Source organism: Juglans microcarpa x Juglans regia, chromosome 3D, assembly GCF_004785595.1.
Source record: "Juglans microcarpa x Juglans regia isolate MS1-56 chromosome 3D, Jm3101_v1.0, whole genome shotgun sequence".
Classification (NCBI taxonomy): Eukaryota; Viridiplantae; Streptophyta; class Magnoliopsida; order Fagales; family Juglandaceae; genus Juglans; species Juglans microcarpa x Juglans regia.
Window position 1 is genome coordinate 37,032,261 of NC_054598.1, and position 14,288 is coordinate 37,046,548.

At 37.1% G+C, this 14,288-nt stretch overlaps 1 protein-coding gene across 1 annotated transcript; it reads right to left on the reverse strand.

Moving 5' to 3' along the window:
• Positions 1-489: 489 nt before the first annotated feature.
• On the reverse strand, positions 490-12,730 carry LOC121254912 (zinc finger protein BRUTUS-like). The gene is made up of 14 exons (XM_041155142.1): positions 12,261-12,730; positions 7,021-7,230; positions 5,889-6,083; positions 5,452-5,804; positions 4,808-5,033; positions 4,442-4,610; positions 3,108-4,331; positions 2,800-2,971; positions 2,489-2,710; positions 2,255-2,392; positions 1,420-1,654; positions 1,229-1,288; positions 990-1,061; positions 490-896 (listed from the first exon to the last, which is right to left on the reverse strand). The coding sequence occupies exons 1-14, from the start codon at positions 12,558-12,560 to the stop codon at positions 759-761; spliced, it is 3,714 nt and encodes a 1,237-aa protein (XP_041011076.1). The 5' UTR covers positions 12,561-12,730; the 3' UTR covers positions 490-758.
• Between the last annotated feature and the right edge of the window lie 1,558 nt (positions 12,731-14,288).

Below are 14,288 nucleotides of genomic sequence, written 5' to 3' on the forward strand. Positions count from 1 at the left end.
CCTATATTTGTTATTCATATTTACCGTCAGAACTAAATGAGTACTAGTTATCAAATTAAAAGACACGTTAAAAACCTCACTTTAATGATGAAAACTCAAAGGGAATGCGTAAAACTTGTACAAGCTAACACTAATCTAGATAGTTTAAGGACACAATGCTGTCAATTTTGAATCATTGATAATTCAAGTTGCAAAGTAAAAAAGCACTTCATGGGTTAAGAGAGAAAATTGCATTTTGACCTAAATCTATCCTATCGTCCAAGAGACTACTTCCTTACTTTAGGATTAATGGCATCATTTCGCCACTGATTTCACATTGAAATATGAAATAAATATTAGATTTAGGTACGAAACCCATCAAGATAGCTAATCAGGGTCACTGAAGATAACTAGAGTCCAAAAGATATGTTAATGCTCCAAACTCCATCTAATATCGAAGTCGACAAAGAAAACCAAGTCATCTAAGACAAATTAGCAAGAAATCTCAGAAAGAGGAAGGACAGGTTAATTAATATCAAATTATCTCAAGACTATATTTTCAGTTTCTATATTACTAAAAAGGAAAGCTGAAAATCCGCCTTATAAGGAACAAAAAATCCACCAACCTCGTAATGTTGGGGATGATCACCAATTTTGCGCTATAACAAGTAAAATTCACTATTTTAAGCATGCTTCTTTACAAAAACCATCTGTAAGTGATGCTGCGGCCAAAGGTATTTACACGCCCAAATAAAACCGTGGAAAAGCCGATGCCCTCATTAGTTTGATGATGAACAGTAAGAACTGGAATCAACCTTGATTACCCTGGTATTATAGGATCTGCAAGACCCACACTTGTGGTATAGCCAGTGGAAGGGTGCGGTCCCCTTCTTATCACAGTCATTACATAGTATCTCCTGGAATACCAAAATTTGTTGCCTTTAATATTCAGTAACAGTTGATAAGGTTACCACAAATTTTAAGGGAAAAAGAAGTCTGAATGTTTTAACCTGGCAGCGATCCCTGAATTCTTCTGGGAGTTCCTCTGAAGCCAATAGCGCGTCAAGCATGCCGAAGTAAACCTGATTACAAAAGCAAGGTGAATAATGAAATCATAAACAACCATACGCGCACAAGTAAATTAAAATCATTGCAAATAATTTTCCTATATCTATTCTTTCTGATATTCCATCTGCAGATGAACAAGGGTAACAATAGATGAACTAATGTCAAAATTCTGTTCACTCACCGCCATATCTCCCAAAGATTTGCTACAGATGGGGCAAACATAGTGGCTGCAAGTGTATGCCTGAGATAATAAATGAAGGAGTGGAAACTAACATTAAACACTGATAAACTCACTTTCCTTGTATAGAAGCCAAAAGTTGGAGCAGAACTTAAGTACAGGAACCACATCAGATAAGGGTATAATATACGGACCTGGAAGCAAGCCGAATGCATAAAATGGCCGCATGGAAGCGCTCGGACAGTTGCACTTGAAGTAAACAAAAAATCACAGCAAATGGGACAGTTTGTTTCCAAACCTTTCTCCCGGCACTTGTGATCTTCTAATTTTATTCCCAAGCAACAATTGCACGTCATGCAATGAAAGAAATCGATACCAAGTCCCTTACCAAGACGACACAAATTGCAGAAAGGACAATGATAAACTGTCCTGAAATAACATTATAGGGAAAAATAAGAAATCCACTGCAGCAAATCTTAACCACAAAAGGAACTAAATCTAAGCGCTAAACTGTATCGACTATAAATTTACATGGCTAATTTGCAACCAGTACGAGTCTGTTACCATGTCAATCAAATATAAAATAAAAATTCTCAAGACAATAATTGAAGGGGGACAACAATGAAGAACAAGTATCACTTCCTTCTACTTGAATAGGTATATTGAGCACCTACCACAAAACCGACTTCACCTACTACGCATTTACACTTTTTTTTTTTCAAAAAAAAAAAAAAAAAAACTTAAATCTGCAATCAATCAGAATTAAAAAAAATATAATCATTTAACAAGCAGGAAATTAAATTATCTATATGCAGTATAAATGTACTGTACATGATAATTACAAACAAAAGGTCACAGTGGTGGCCCCCAAAAAACATATCCTCAAAGACCTTAATTCCACTCCAATAATCTAGTATACTGTCAAATAATATTCCATAATTTTGAATTCTATAAATTCTGAAAAAAGAAATCATAGCTTCATCAGTAATAACTAGGGATGAAAAAGTTGCAACCAAATTACGTATGTACCTTTCATCATCAAAAAATTTGCAAATACTGCAATAGTACTTTGCCATAGAGAATCCTTCACAGGAAGGAGTTGAGCAAACTGGTCCAACAGGTTGAATTTTCAAGCACTCCATACACATCATTTCAGTTGTGGTCTTCCTGCAAATGAGTTCAATTACAAAATAAAAAAAACTATATATGGGATCCTAGTTAACCCTGAGCAGATAATACAAGGTGCAGACTTAGCAGACTTACCGATCCATTGAATGGTCACTGACTTTATCATGGCAGAATCTGCACGTAAATAACTTGCTACAGCAAGAAGCAAGGAGTTTGCAATTTCTTCTGTAATGCTCACACCCGAAAATTTTTTTCTCTGAATCACGATAGGACGCAGAACAATCAAGTAAATCTTCACAATTTGAACTTTCACCTGCTGTTTCCTGAAGTAACTTCTGCTGATACGCTATCCACCGACTAGCATAACCCATTTACATATCAGAAGAGGTAAAAATCATCTTAATCTAAATATTTGGACATAAGTTTGGGTCACAACATAAACTGACCTGGTCATAAGATTTTGAATAAGATATGCTTTTCTTCTTGGATCAAGAGTTGAGTCCTGAGAAACTCTTCTTATTTCAGATTCAAGCTCATTTTGATTCATCCTAAAGATATCTTTCCATCCAGGCTTGAAATTGAGATCACTGTGGTCCAAGCTTTCATAAACATCAGTGCCTAATATTGTAAATTTGGAACTCATAAGAAAGAAATCTAGCAAAGTGAATGGCGCATTTAGAGATGATATAAGACCATAAAATGAAATTGCAAAGAATATGAGCAAAGGCAGAACAAACAAAAGCACTGGACAAACCTACTGAAATGCTACTTCCAGATGTAGTATGTGGAGATGCAGCAGCACCTTCCCACCATTCATTAAGCCACTCACTAAACATTGTATTTTTAGTTGCATGCTTCCACGTGTCCATCATTTTATTTTGCTCCTCCTGAGTAAGGGCAGAAGTTACCCATGGCAACATTGATTGAAGGACCTCTGCACCTGTAGTACCAATTATTCTACCTACAATTTTGTCCTGTTCTTCCACTGAAAAATGTCTGTCAAATAATGGCCACAATTCAAGTTCTTCCCGGAAAACATGATGATCCAATGTCACTCTAATGGATTTGCACATGCCCTGAAGCTTAGTTGAGAGCTCATCATACTTTCTCATGGTATCATCGTGGCCAGAAGGGTCAAAGTTTCTTACAGTTAAAAGATCGGCAAAATTTTTACTGTTCAAGCATTCATGCAGTTGTGTGAGCTCAGAAAGTGCAGAAGAAATATCCTCAAACAGTTTCTCTTCCTGTTTGTGGTCCAGAGTATATGAGTGGCTCACATTATGAAGAGTCTCTTTCGATTCCAATGCTGGAAATACTACATCATCCTCTGCATTACTATGAGCTCTATATAAACCCCACAACAAACGGAATCTGCCAGTAAACTGCCTAATAAAGGTCTCATTGCAATCATTAAGCTTTCCAGATTCACCATCCAAATACTCCAAGTCTTTGCGAATGGCTTTATGAAATTTAAATATGTTATCAATGGGTCGTGTTGCAGATCCAGTATTTGCAAAGGCTGTATCCATTTCCCTGTTAAAAAGACTGGAGTTGAGGGAAGGAGCAGAAGGACTAAAAGAAAGGGAGCGCAGAGACTTTGCTGCCGCTAAAGAGCTGGCTCCTAGATTATTGCCATTCACTCCTAACCCAGGGACACAGCAAGACTGATTGCTGCAAGATAATTTAACGTTTAGAGCTCCTGTTGAGTAGCAAGCACCACTGTCCTCCCCTGGTTTTGTGATTCCACGTTTGATTGGCCTTCTGTTGTCATCTTCTTCTTGAGTGATTGGAGGCTTTTCCTTGGCAGAAGATAAAGAGGCACATGCACAAAGTGGTTGGCTAACATATTCTTTGGTTCCAGTCAGTACTCTAGCAGAGCAGCAACTCATTGCACTCAAAGACAAGCAAACATTCCTTGAACGACCTTTGCATGCCCAGCCTGAAAAAAGTGTGACTAGTGCGGAATCTGATGTTGGAGCTGCATTGGATAACTCGATGAGTTAGGAACCGACAGCAAGGAGACCACATAATTTGTTGACAAACCATCAACAAAATTTAAGAAGTAAAATTTGAGAACTGATATTTAACCTGCCAAATATATATTACGGAGAAGAGACCTAGCTTCTTGATCACTGACTGATCCTACCAGCCATGGTAAGACGCACTCAATCAATTTCAAGGGCATCACACATAAGCTCTGATATAGAAGTTCCCGCTGTCTTTTGTGGCTAAAATGCTTTCGAGCAAGTGGAAGAACCTGCAAAGTACTTGTTAGATGGCTTTTAAGGACAACTAGGATGCTTGATCATGTCTTTTAAGATCTAAATGCTGATAAAAACTGTTTACCAAAATTGCAGGCAGAATGTGATATAAAAATTGCAGAATATGGTTTAATTGAATATCCTGTGCCCACAGGTAGGTTCAGCTCATTGTCATTCTTGGAACAATATTCACCTGAACTTCCTCATCATGGAAGTGCTTCTGTATGGAGTTCATTATTTGATCAGCATGTGAGCACAACTTCGTAAAAAATTCAGCAGAAGTTGAATTGGCTTCAGCACTTTGGATGCTTTCTATCAGGCACCTAAGCTTGTCAAATTGAATTTTTTCTTCTGCATGCTCCTGAGCAAAAGAGAGTTCTGCATCTACAGCAGGGAATATAATTTTGTCCTCAGCGATGCTGCAGATAGAGAGGGAAGAGAAGCTCGATCCATGAAATGAAGTAAATCATAAGATATTCAATAAAAAATAGCATGTAATTACTATACGACCAGCGCTTACTAACAGGTAATGCTCTCTAGGTCCAAGGTTAGAAGAAAAAATAAATTCCAAAACAAACCCCCATGAAGGCAGAAATCTGAAAGGGGAAAACCCCATAAAATTAAAAACCCCTGAATACTAAACCATGCGCTTCAAGGGAATGCTACTGATAAGTCTACAATTCTTCCTAAATGGTGCCATGGAGTGCTATCCTGTGATTACTGGTCCTTGTCCAGAAGGCAAATTGTATTAGATACACCACAATGGAAAATTACATTCAGAGACACTCACATTTGCCGCTAAAGGAAATCAAAATAGGAAACACAATTGAACTGCACCTGTGAAAGATGCAGACTTCCGCAATGAATTGCAGGCTCTTGTTGAATGCAAGGAGATCAGAAAAATCTCCAGAAATTTGGATCTTCCTAGCTGCCTCAGCTATATCGTTCAACTCTCTTTTTATAGCATTATGCCAAAGCAATATTTCATCTATAGGACAAGGCACACTGGATTTGGTATGGTCAAAATCTGGCTCCATATGCTTTCTTTTAATGGTTTTGGAAGATTTACATGCACACTGCCCCTGCTCATTTTGACTAATAAAGGTGCTAGCTTCAGAATCTTGACATCCAACCTTGAGATTACTTTTGTAACTTTTATGAATTTCACCTTCAATCCAGGCAAATACAACCTTCACCTCAGACAAAATAAAAGTTAGCCTACTCTATTTCACAAAAACCATCTGGAATGATACACCTCAAAAAGGAGTCCTCACCTGTTGGAGAAGTTTCTCTTCTGGGATTATCTTGCACAAACATTTGTGCATATCCTGACGTTCATCAAAGGATATAGAGGAAGAAAGCCATGGAAGAAATTCAGCCATCATGTTGACAGGAATGCTGCAAAGAAACTGCCATACCAAAGTGGCCTGCTCTTCAAATGAAAACTTCTCAATGAGCAAGGGGAAAACCTGCCAAATAAAAACAAAAAAGTGAGGTCCAAACTTCTAAGCCATCTGGGAATAGAGAGCCATTATCAACTGTCACGCCCAGCTAGAGCAAAATCTATTATTTTTTTATAGGTAACATAACACAACTTAAAAATGGTTGCGAGAATCAGAAAATAGAGCTATAACTATTCTTCACATGCAGAGAATTTGGAAGGAGTTACTCCACCACCAATTTTGTGTTTCCTACGACTTAAACCTTGTTTTGTTAGGAATGAAGCAGGAAGAAGAAGGAAGGGAAAGTCTACTCTACTTTCTCCCATGATCAAGCAAACACAAGGAGACGGGGGTAGTTAGCCATCCTCCCTCCTACCACACTCCTTCCTACCATGACTTTCCTTTTAACCAAACCGAGTTCCAAATTTTGAGTCTTAGCATGCATATTCAACCTTGGGCAAGAAGCCTTAAGGAAAACACAGACAACAGTTTAATAGCTCATGGTTAGGTCCTAGAATCATTCACATTTTGTAAAAGAAAGATTGCGCTTGGAATCCACACTTGGAAAACCACAGATTCCTCTTATACATTATAGACTTGTTCAGGATATTTATATTATTGTTCAGAAAAATCTCTGATTTTTACCTTTTCTTTTTTACATTATCGGGAAATAAAAGGGAACAGTTAAAACAAGTGAAGAAGAAGACTCCCTCTTGATAAATGTGATAAATCCAGAATGTGTGATTCATTGTGGATACCCAGATTTATAATTTCTTATACTTATAAAAAAATTAAAAAAAAAAAAAAAAAAAAAAGGAAATCTATATAGTTGAAATTCATCAGATCCAATCCAATTGAATATTTCATAGTTTATTGGAGTTTTATAACTTATAAAAAATTGAGTACATACAAGACTAGAATAACGGTGAAGCAAAGCAATCATCATAAAAATGAGAGTAAATACCTGTTCCTCTTCCTTGGACATATGCTGGCTAATTGATGTTTGAAGGGCTCCAGTACAACAGGCTAACTCTCTTCTATAGCTTTCTTCATTTTGCAAATTCGACATTAGCAGCTCAAACAACTGATCAAAAAGAATACTTTCTCCCTCGTGTTCCAGGGAATAAGTTTGAGCAATATTCTTCACACGTATATCAAGAGCTGGAAAGATGACCTACAATTCCAAAGTACACATGACATAACAATCTTAACAAAGGTAAGATGGGCAAAAGGACATCAATGCAAAAGTGAAACAACAGATGCACAAAATGACCATATGTAAATTGCGAATCTATACAACTATATGGGTAATCCAATTATGAAGCCTTAAAAATGTGACAAAATAATAGATTAAAGCAACTGCAATTCTAGAATCATGTAAATTCATCACATGGTCAACAGTTAGAACAAAGTGCGGAAAATCTAGACTATGGATGCCTATAGAAACAATCATGGAAATAAAATAAGAACCGATGAAGATAAATTAAGACCAGAAGCTGTTTTTCAAATCACTATGGAATGTCAAGACTAGGTTTTAATGCCAACGTACTTGAACTGGCTCTCAAAATCCCTCATACAATTGGTAAAATAACACTTTCACGGAATTCTTTTATAGCATTTTCACAGAGTTAGAGAAAATATCTTCAGATGTAAATCCATGTGAAAAGAGAGTAGGAAAAGATGAGGAAGATAAAACAGGTAAAAAAACAGAAATAGGTGGACCCACCACTAGGAACAAACAAATGGATGAGAAAGGAGCATTTCCATAGCCACTATGCTTGATTTGAAGGGCTAGTAAATGCAATGTGTCTAAACACTTGCATATACATGCTCATGTGAGCATTATTTTCAGAAAAATTAAATATTCTACTTTGCTGATTTCGCTTATATATATATATATATATATATTTTTTTTTTTGATAAGTAAAAAAATGTATTAATATGAATAGGCGTAACCAAGTACACTAGGTGTATACAAGAGAAAACACCTAGCCCATAATAGAGAGCCCCTAATGAACATCGCCCAAGAGGGAGAAATTAGAAACCTATCCAATATACACCAAGCCCTAGGACAAAACATGCCTCCCCAAAGCAAAGCAAAGCAAGTCATTATAACTACCCCAACCCCTTGTTTTCCACAAGACTAATACTCCACCTGAATGATCCTACGAGGACGGAAGGCACTATGCCCTCTACTCCTCCCTCAACTTGTAATACCTCCCTTTGCGTTGTAGTTGATTGCCCAAGTAAGACGCTTTAACTCCCTGCTCTTCTTAAATCTTGATTTTGTTTCATGTGAGTGACCCACCCCAATTATAGTGAGTAGTACTGTGAATTGGTCGTGAAACCCTCCACATGTAATCCCCACACTACTGTATCTCATTAACCTTTTGCAAAAACCCAATCCAATAATGATCCAGCTATATTGTTTATCGGAGGAAGGGATAATAGGGGGAACAACATCTTCCCTAGACACAGCTCCCAACTGTACACCAGGGCACCAACGACAAACCCATATTCCCCCCCCCCCAAAAAAACCATCTCCTGCATTCAAATCCCGTACCTCCTTAACTGCTCCATTGGTTCTGGCCGTCGACTCTATATGCTTATAAAAAAGATGGATTTTAGGTTTAATATAAAGATACTTATGAGTCATATGTTTGAAACTTGGTGAATTTGTTCAATCTTCCTATCATGGTATATGGTCAAATGCCATACCTCTGTTAGCAAAGTTGAGGGACTTGACATTGATAGACAATATACAAAGGGTAAGAAATGCATAGAGGATAAGTAATGCAGCAGTTAGCCTCATACAAACTGAACTATATATGTGGCAAGTGGTATTTTGTTGCTGAACCCCTAAGACCTAAGAACAGCATTTTAGGTCGCACAAGCTCCTATTGGCTTTTGAATGATTATGACTCTGAATTGCCTGAAATGGCAAGAAAGCAACATACTTACAAAAAAAATTGATAAGTAAACATTCTTACAAAAAAATATTAATGATTAAACTCTAGAAAATGATACTTGAGGCAAAACAAAATTACAATTCCTTACCAGAAAAATAATTTCTAGTTGATGTTATCATCTTCTCATTTCTTTTCTGCATAAATCGTTTTTAGTTCAGTACTTGCTACCATTTTTATTATTGATAAGTTAAACAATTAGTTAGTTTTGAACCCACAACCTCATACTCCACATTATTCTTAAAAGGGGAGAAAGCGGTACTTAAGCTAAGAGCTCCTTGGCTTCATAATTTACCCCATATTATCATGCAGAATCGAATATTACTTCAGTACTTCAGTAATTTTTTGTCAATTATTGGGATATTTGAATTTGAATTGTTCATGGGTGCATATGTACAAAATACACAATCATCGTGCAAAGGTGACTCGAATGAGCTTTTCAATGTCAACCATTGACCCAAAATAGTGAACCAACTAAGCCTATCTGCCTCATATTGAATCCTAGGCAAAGAATCAAACCTCATCAGTATACCCATCTTGCAAAACAACGTCGTTCCCGAGTCAAATAAACTCTGCATAAAATGAGAAAAAAGGCTTGCATGTATTGTTACAATTGAACACTGGTACTCTTAAACCTTTGTGGAACCAACTACACGGAAGAAACATGTGATCTCAGGTCCAGACAGGCTACAGACGGAGTTAACCACATATATAGCAACAACGGAAGATTCCAAAAGACATTTTTTTATCAGTTCAAAAGACATATCAAGCTAACATATTTATTTATTTCTATAAATATTATATCAAATGCTCAAAGGCAACACCTTTATCACACCACCATGATCAAATGCCCAATGAGGAAATGAATCCAAACATATGTTCGAAATAATATGTTAATGGGCCAAATAAACCCTAAACTCAGCTACATGTGGTTGGTGTACGCCTTACAGGATTGTCTTTATAAGTACACCCCCAGGCCAAACATGATAAGATTTCGCATGGTTAGTTGTAACTTGTGGGAACCAAATATAAATCAAAGACTGAAATGAAGCATGAAGTGTTTCTGCAAGATTGTAACCACGAGGTGGTATTGCCACAGTGGTTTTCATACTGTAAAATATGTTCCAAAGCATCCAAATAATCAATTGACGCAAATCACTATTATCGTCTAAAGACCTCTCGCTTCTTAGGAAGAAAACTAGATCCACATATTTAATTCAAGTAGCAGTGGTTTAACGTGCAAAGCACATTTGCCACATTTGCCTAATTGAAAGAAAAAAAATAAAATTCTTGAATATAATGTGTCCAAACAGCAAATAAAGTGTGACTCCTTACATGCAGCACAAAATATTGAATAATTCAATTAGTTGTTAGTTCACAATCATCAAGATTGAAAGAGTACATAAGATTGATTAGTAAATAGTCTAATGCATAAGAGCATAAAACCTAAAATAAGCGAGCATTTATGAATTTCCATCTTTCTCTACTTTAATAAGAAGAGTTTGTTCAAATCGCAGTATCTCCAAACATTTCCTTTGAGTTGATCATCTGTATGTGAAAAATCAATTATGATCACGGGTTAAAGCTCTGCATGGAAGTTTCAGCTCTACAAATTAACCATATTTGATGGTAGAGATCTATGCATGCATGTCATGTTACCCAACCAAACAGAAGATGTAGTGAGCTCGTATGAAGCAAATCCACCCTCCCTGTTCTTGCTCTCCCTTTGTTTTTTAGTTAATTAAGATTATTATGAGATTTAAATTATGTTAATAACTCTAATTATTTATATGATTTTACTTTCTTAAAAATATTTAGCAAAACTTCATCATTTAATTATGTGTACAAAGGGACATAAGTGGAAGAATGAAGTGTCAAACAAAATTACTGTTCATTCATGTTCATAATTTATTATGGGATTTAAATTATGTTGAAAATTCTAATTAATTAGATGGTTTTATTCTCTTAAAAATGTTTAGCAAAACTTCATCATTTATTTAATGATGAAATATTAGTATTTTATAAATTATAGTTGATTTTAAGTGTATGATATAATATTTATATTTTAATTATCTATTTTAAGTTAGTTTAAATCAGTATTTAAGCCTCCATCGTTAGATAAAATCTGGGGATTCAAGATGAAGGGTTGGGATTTAAAACCCTAAACCTAGCCTTTTCCCCTCACTTTCTCTTTCTCCCTCTCTCTCTTTCCCCTTCAGCAACCGCACGTCTTCCCTCTCTCTCACCCGATTTCCTCCCTCAAGCAGCCCAACGCCGCCGTGCACCACCCTGCGGCGTCACCGACCACCTCACCGGCTTCCTCTCATGCTAGCGACCAAACCCCACCGTCGAATCCCCTTGGCAACTCCTCCCTCAGCCACACGTGAGCAACCCGAAATAGGTCTCGACACACGGGTTCTCCACCCTTGCGCCACCGCGGCTTAGCCCTAGCTCCACCAAGCACCACCACCGAGTTCCCCTCATGTCGTGGACCACTTCCATGAAACCCACCACCTATAGCTCCTCCCTAGCCCCACGCACACAGCCCCTCTACACGCACGAGTTTCTCTCCGTAGTGCCACCGTTAGCCACCCCCATGCCACCGCACCATCACCAGTAGTCTCCTCCTTCGCCAACGACCCCTCCCCTTCCTCCTTTCCTCCAGCCGAAGCTCCAGCTCGTCTCAAGCCCTCTCTCTTCACAGGATTCCAAATCCACCACCATAGGACCACCACGACGCCGCCGTATGCCGCCTCTAGCAGCCACGACGCAGTTCTCTTGCTCTGTTGTGTGGTGATTTTGTGATGATTGGTATTTTGCAAGGAATAAAATTGATGTATAGAGGGACATAAGTGGAAGAAAAAAGTGTCAAACAAAACTACTGTTCATGAGGAGATAGGCTCTTTTAAGTATAAGGAGAGATATGAATGAAGACGCGTGAGCAACGTATAACACTCTTTACCCTTTTATAGGCAGCTCACATCACTCAAAGCGTTCGATTGGAGAATGATTGTAATTATAAAAGAAGTAAAATTTGAATCACATAGCCCTAGTACTCCTCGAATTTCTACGTTATCCAATAAATCATACACGATAAAAATCACAAATGATAAGAAAATGGAATATTTGGAACGCCTAAACCATCAAAATTGAGCAAACGAAAACGAAAATAAACAAACACAGAGGCGAATCGTATCTCAGAAAGACTTCCAATCTGAAAAAGTAATTACATACACACCTCGTCCTCCGCATTGCAGTGGTGCTTGTAAATGGCTCGTAGAAAGTGGTAGCGCACCAACAAGGGCTTGATATCGCCCCCGCCGGTAGCGAAAGCCATGGCGGCACGATGGAGCCCCTCGAGGTCGGAGCGGATGGCCTTGTGGAAGAACAAGAAGATTAAAATCGGTGGCTTGAGGTCCGGGTTGTTCTCCACGCAAGTCTGCGATGGCGAGGGGTCGATCGGGTTCACTGTGCCCGCCATTACAGCCACACCTCCACCTCCGTCTCTGTGCTGGAGACCTGGAAATGGCGTCGCCATTTTTGTTATGTTCGGGTTTCGGATTCAGACTCTGGAAACCCAAAAGTCTCTTTCCGATTGTGCTAGGTTCCTAATCTCTCTCTCTCTCTCTCTGTCTGTCGCTCTCTCTCTCTGTATGTCTTTGTAAGATGCATTGTCTGCTCTTCAACGAAAACGGAGAGGACGCAAAGAAACCCGAGAAGGCTCAATAGGGTAGATATAGACGTTGAAACTGTTGTTGACCCACGTGGCAGCAGTGGGCCACGGTGTACCAGTTAACAAAAGAAAATGCCCATAGTTTTTTTTTATTATTATTAAACTAAACATTTCTTTTCTTTTAATTATTGATTTGCTCATTCTTTATTTATTATTTTTTAAGATAATGAGATTATAAATTTTGATGTATATATTAGACTATAAAATTATTTTATTATAAAATAAATTTAATTTATTATAAAAAATTATATCAATTTATAAATTTTTTTTTGTATAAAATTTCTTTATAATTATAAAATTTTATTATTATTTATTTCTTAATCATTCCGGTTATCATTTTGTCCATTTATTTTATATAATATATAATTATATAAAATTTATATTCTTTACAAATAAATTTTATAAAAAAATATATAATTATAAATTATAAAATTATTTTTATTATAAATACATTCAACTTTAAGGCGGAGGCTCGCGATTAGGTGACACCGTGACAGTGCCGTGAGTTATCCAAGAAACGTCGGAGTGGCAGCAAGAGCGTGACACGTGTGCGTGTGGCACATGAATTTAGTCGCCCCCACGAACGTCCTGGGAGCTTCGGGTTGTCGCTTTGTCCACGCAAGCATCTACCGAGCGCCGATGGATTGATTCAAGCTGATGACGTGTACTTCATTCAGACTACAACGTACGAAAGTGATGCGGTCATCAGGAGATCAGCCCTTTGCAGCTTTGCTCACTTTGGACATGTCATTACAGAACACGCGCGCGCGCGCGGTGGCATTAAGTGCCAAGAATAATGACGAGAAATACTACTGTGTTATTGTAATTTAAGGGCAGCGTGAAGCATTGTTTTTTTTGTTTGTTATAGTAATTTTTTTTATTATATTTTATTTTTGTGTCCTTTTTTTTTTTTTGAAAAATAAAAAATTCAAAAATATTATCCCTTCGGACCTTGGTCTAAACGGTGTGATGTCCCCTCTCCACTTAAACGGTGTATGAGGTTGGTGCACCCTATTCTGTATAGTCGGGGTATGGATTTTGTCGTTTAGTTATTTTTTTCTGTCGGGGACAGAATTTGTGCATGACTGATCTTTTAGACCTGGTTTTTAGAGATCTGTCATCTGGACTAGACCATGTCAACTACAAAAATATGTTGAGGAGCTATTAACGTTTATAACTGACTTTTTTAAGTCAAAGTTATATGTTCTTTATGAATGAAATGTGATCCCTTTATAAAAAAAAAAAAAAAAAAACTTTTGGATCAACTCTTATTATTTATTTATTTTTTCAATCACAATATAAGAAATGGAAATTTTTTTTACTAATTACCCCTTTGATTATGCATCATTTTATCATCCTCTAACGACATCAAATAAATAGAAATAAATAATAAATAAATTTTTAATAATTTAAAATATATAAAACGATGATAACTATCGTACGTGTTGATACGACATTATATATCCATCTTATTATTTTAAAAAAATAAAGATAATCTAATGGTTGATGAACAAGCATGAGTACCGTGAGTGA

What these genes read in the sequence shown, in the direction of transcription:
- LOC121254912 (XM_041155142.1), bottom strand. Translation starts at nt 12,560, where the DNA reads ATGGCGACGCCATTTCCAGGTCTCCAGCACAGAGACGGAGGTGGAGGT. An exon ending in GAAGTCTGCATCTTTCACAG is followed by an intron (nt 5,034 to 5,451) that starts GTGCAGTTCAAT and finishes CTCTATCTGCAG; the next exon opens with CATCGCTGAGGACAAAATTA. An exon ending in AGTGACCATTCAATGGATCG is followed by an intron (nt 2,393 to 2,488) that starts GTAAGTCTGCTA and finishes ACTCATTTGCAG; the next exon opens with GAAGACCACAACTGAAATGA.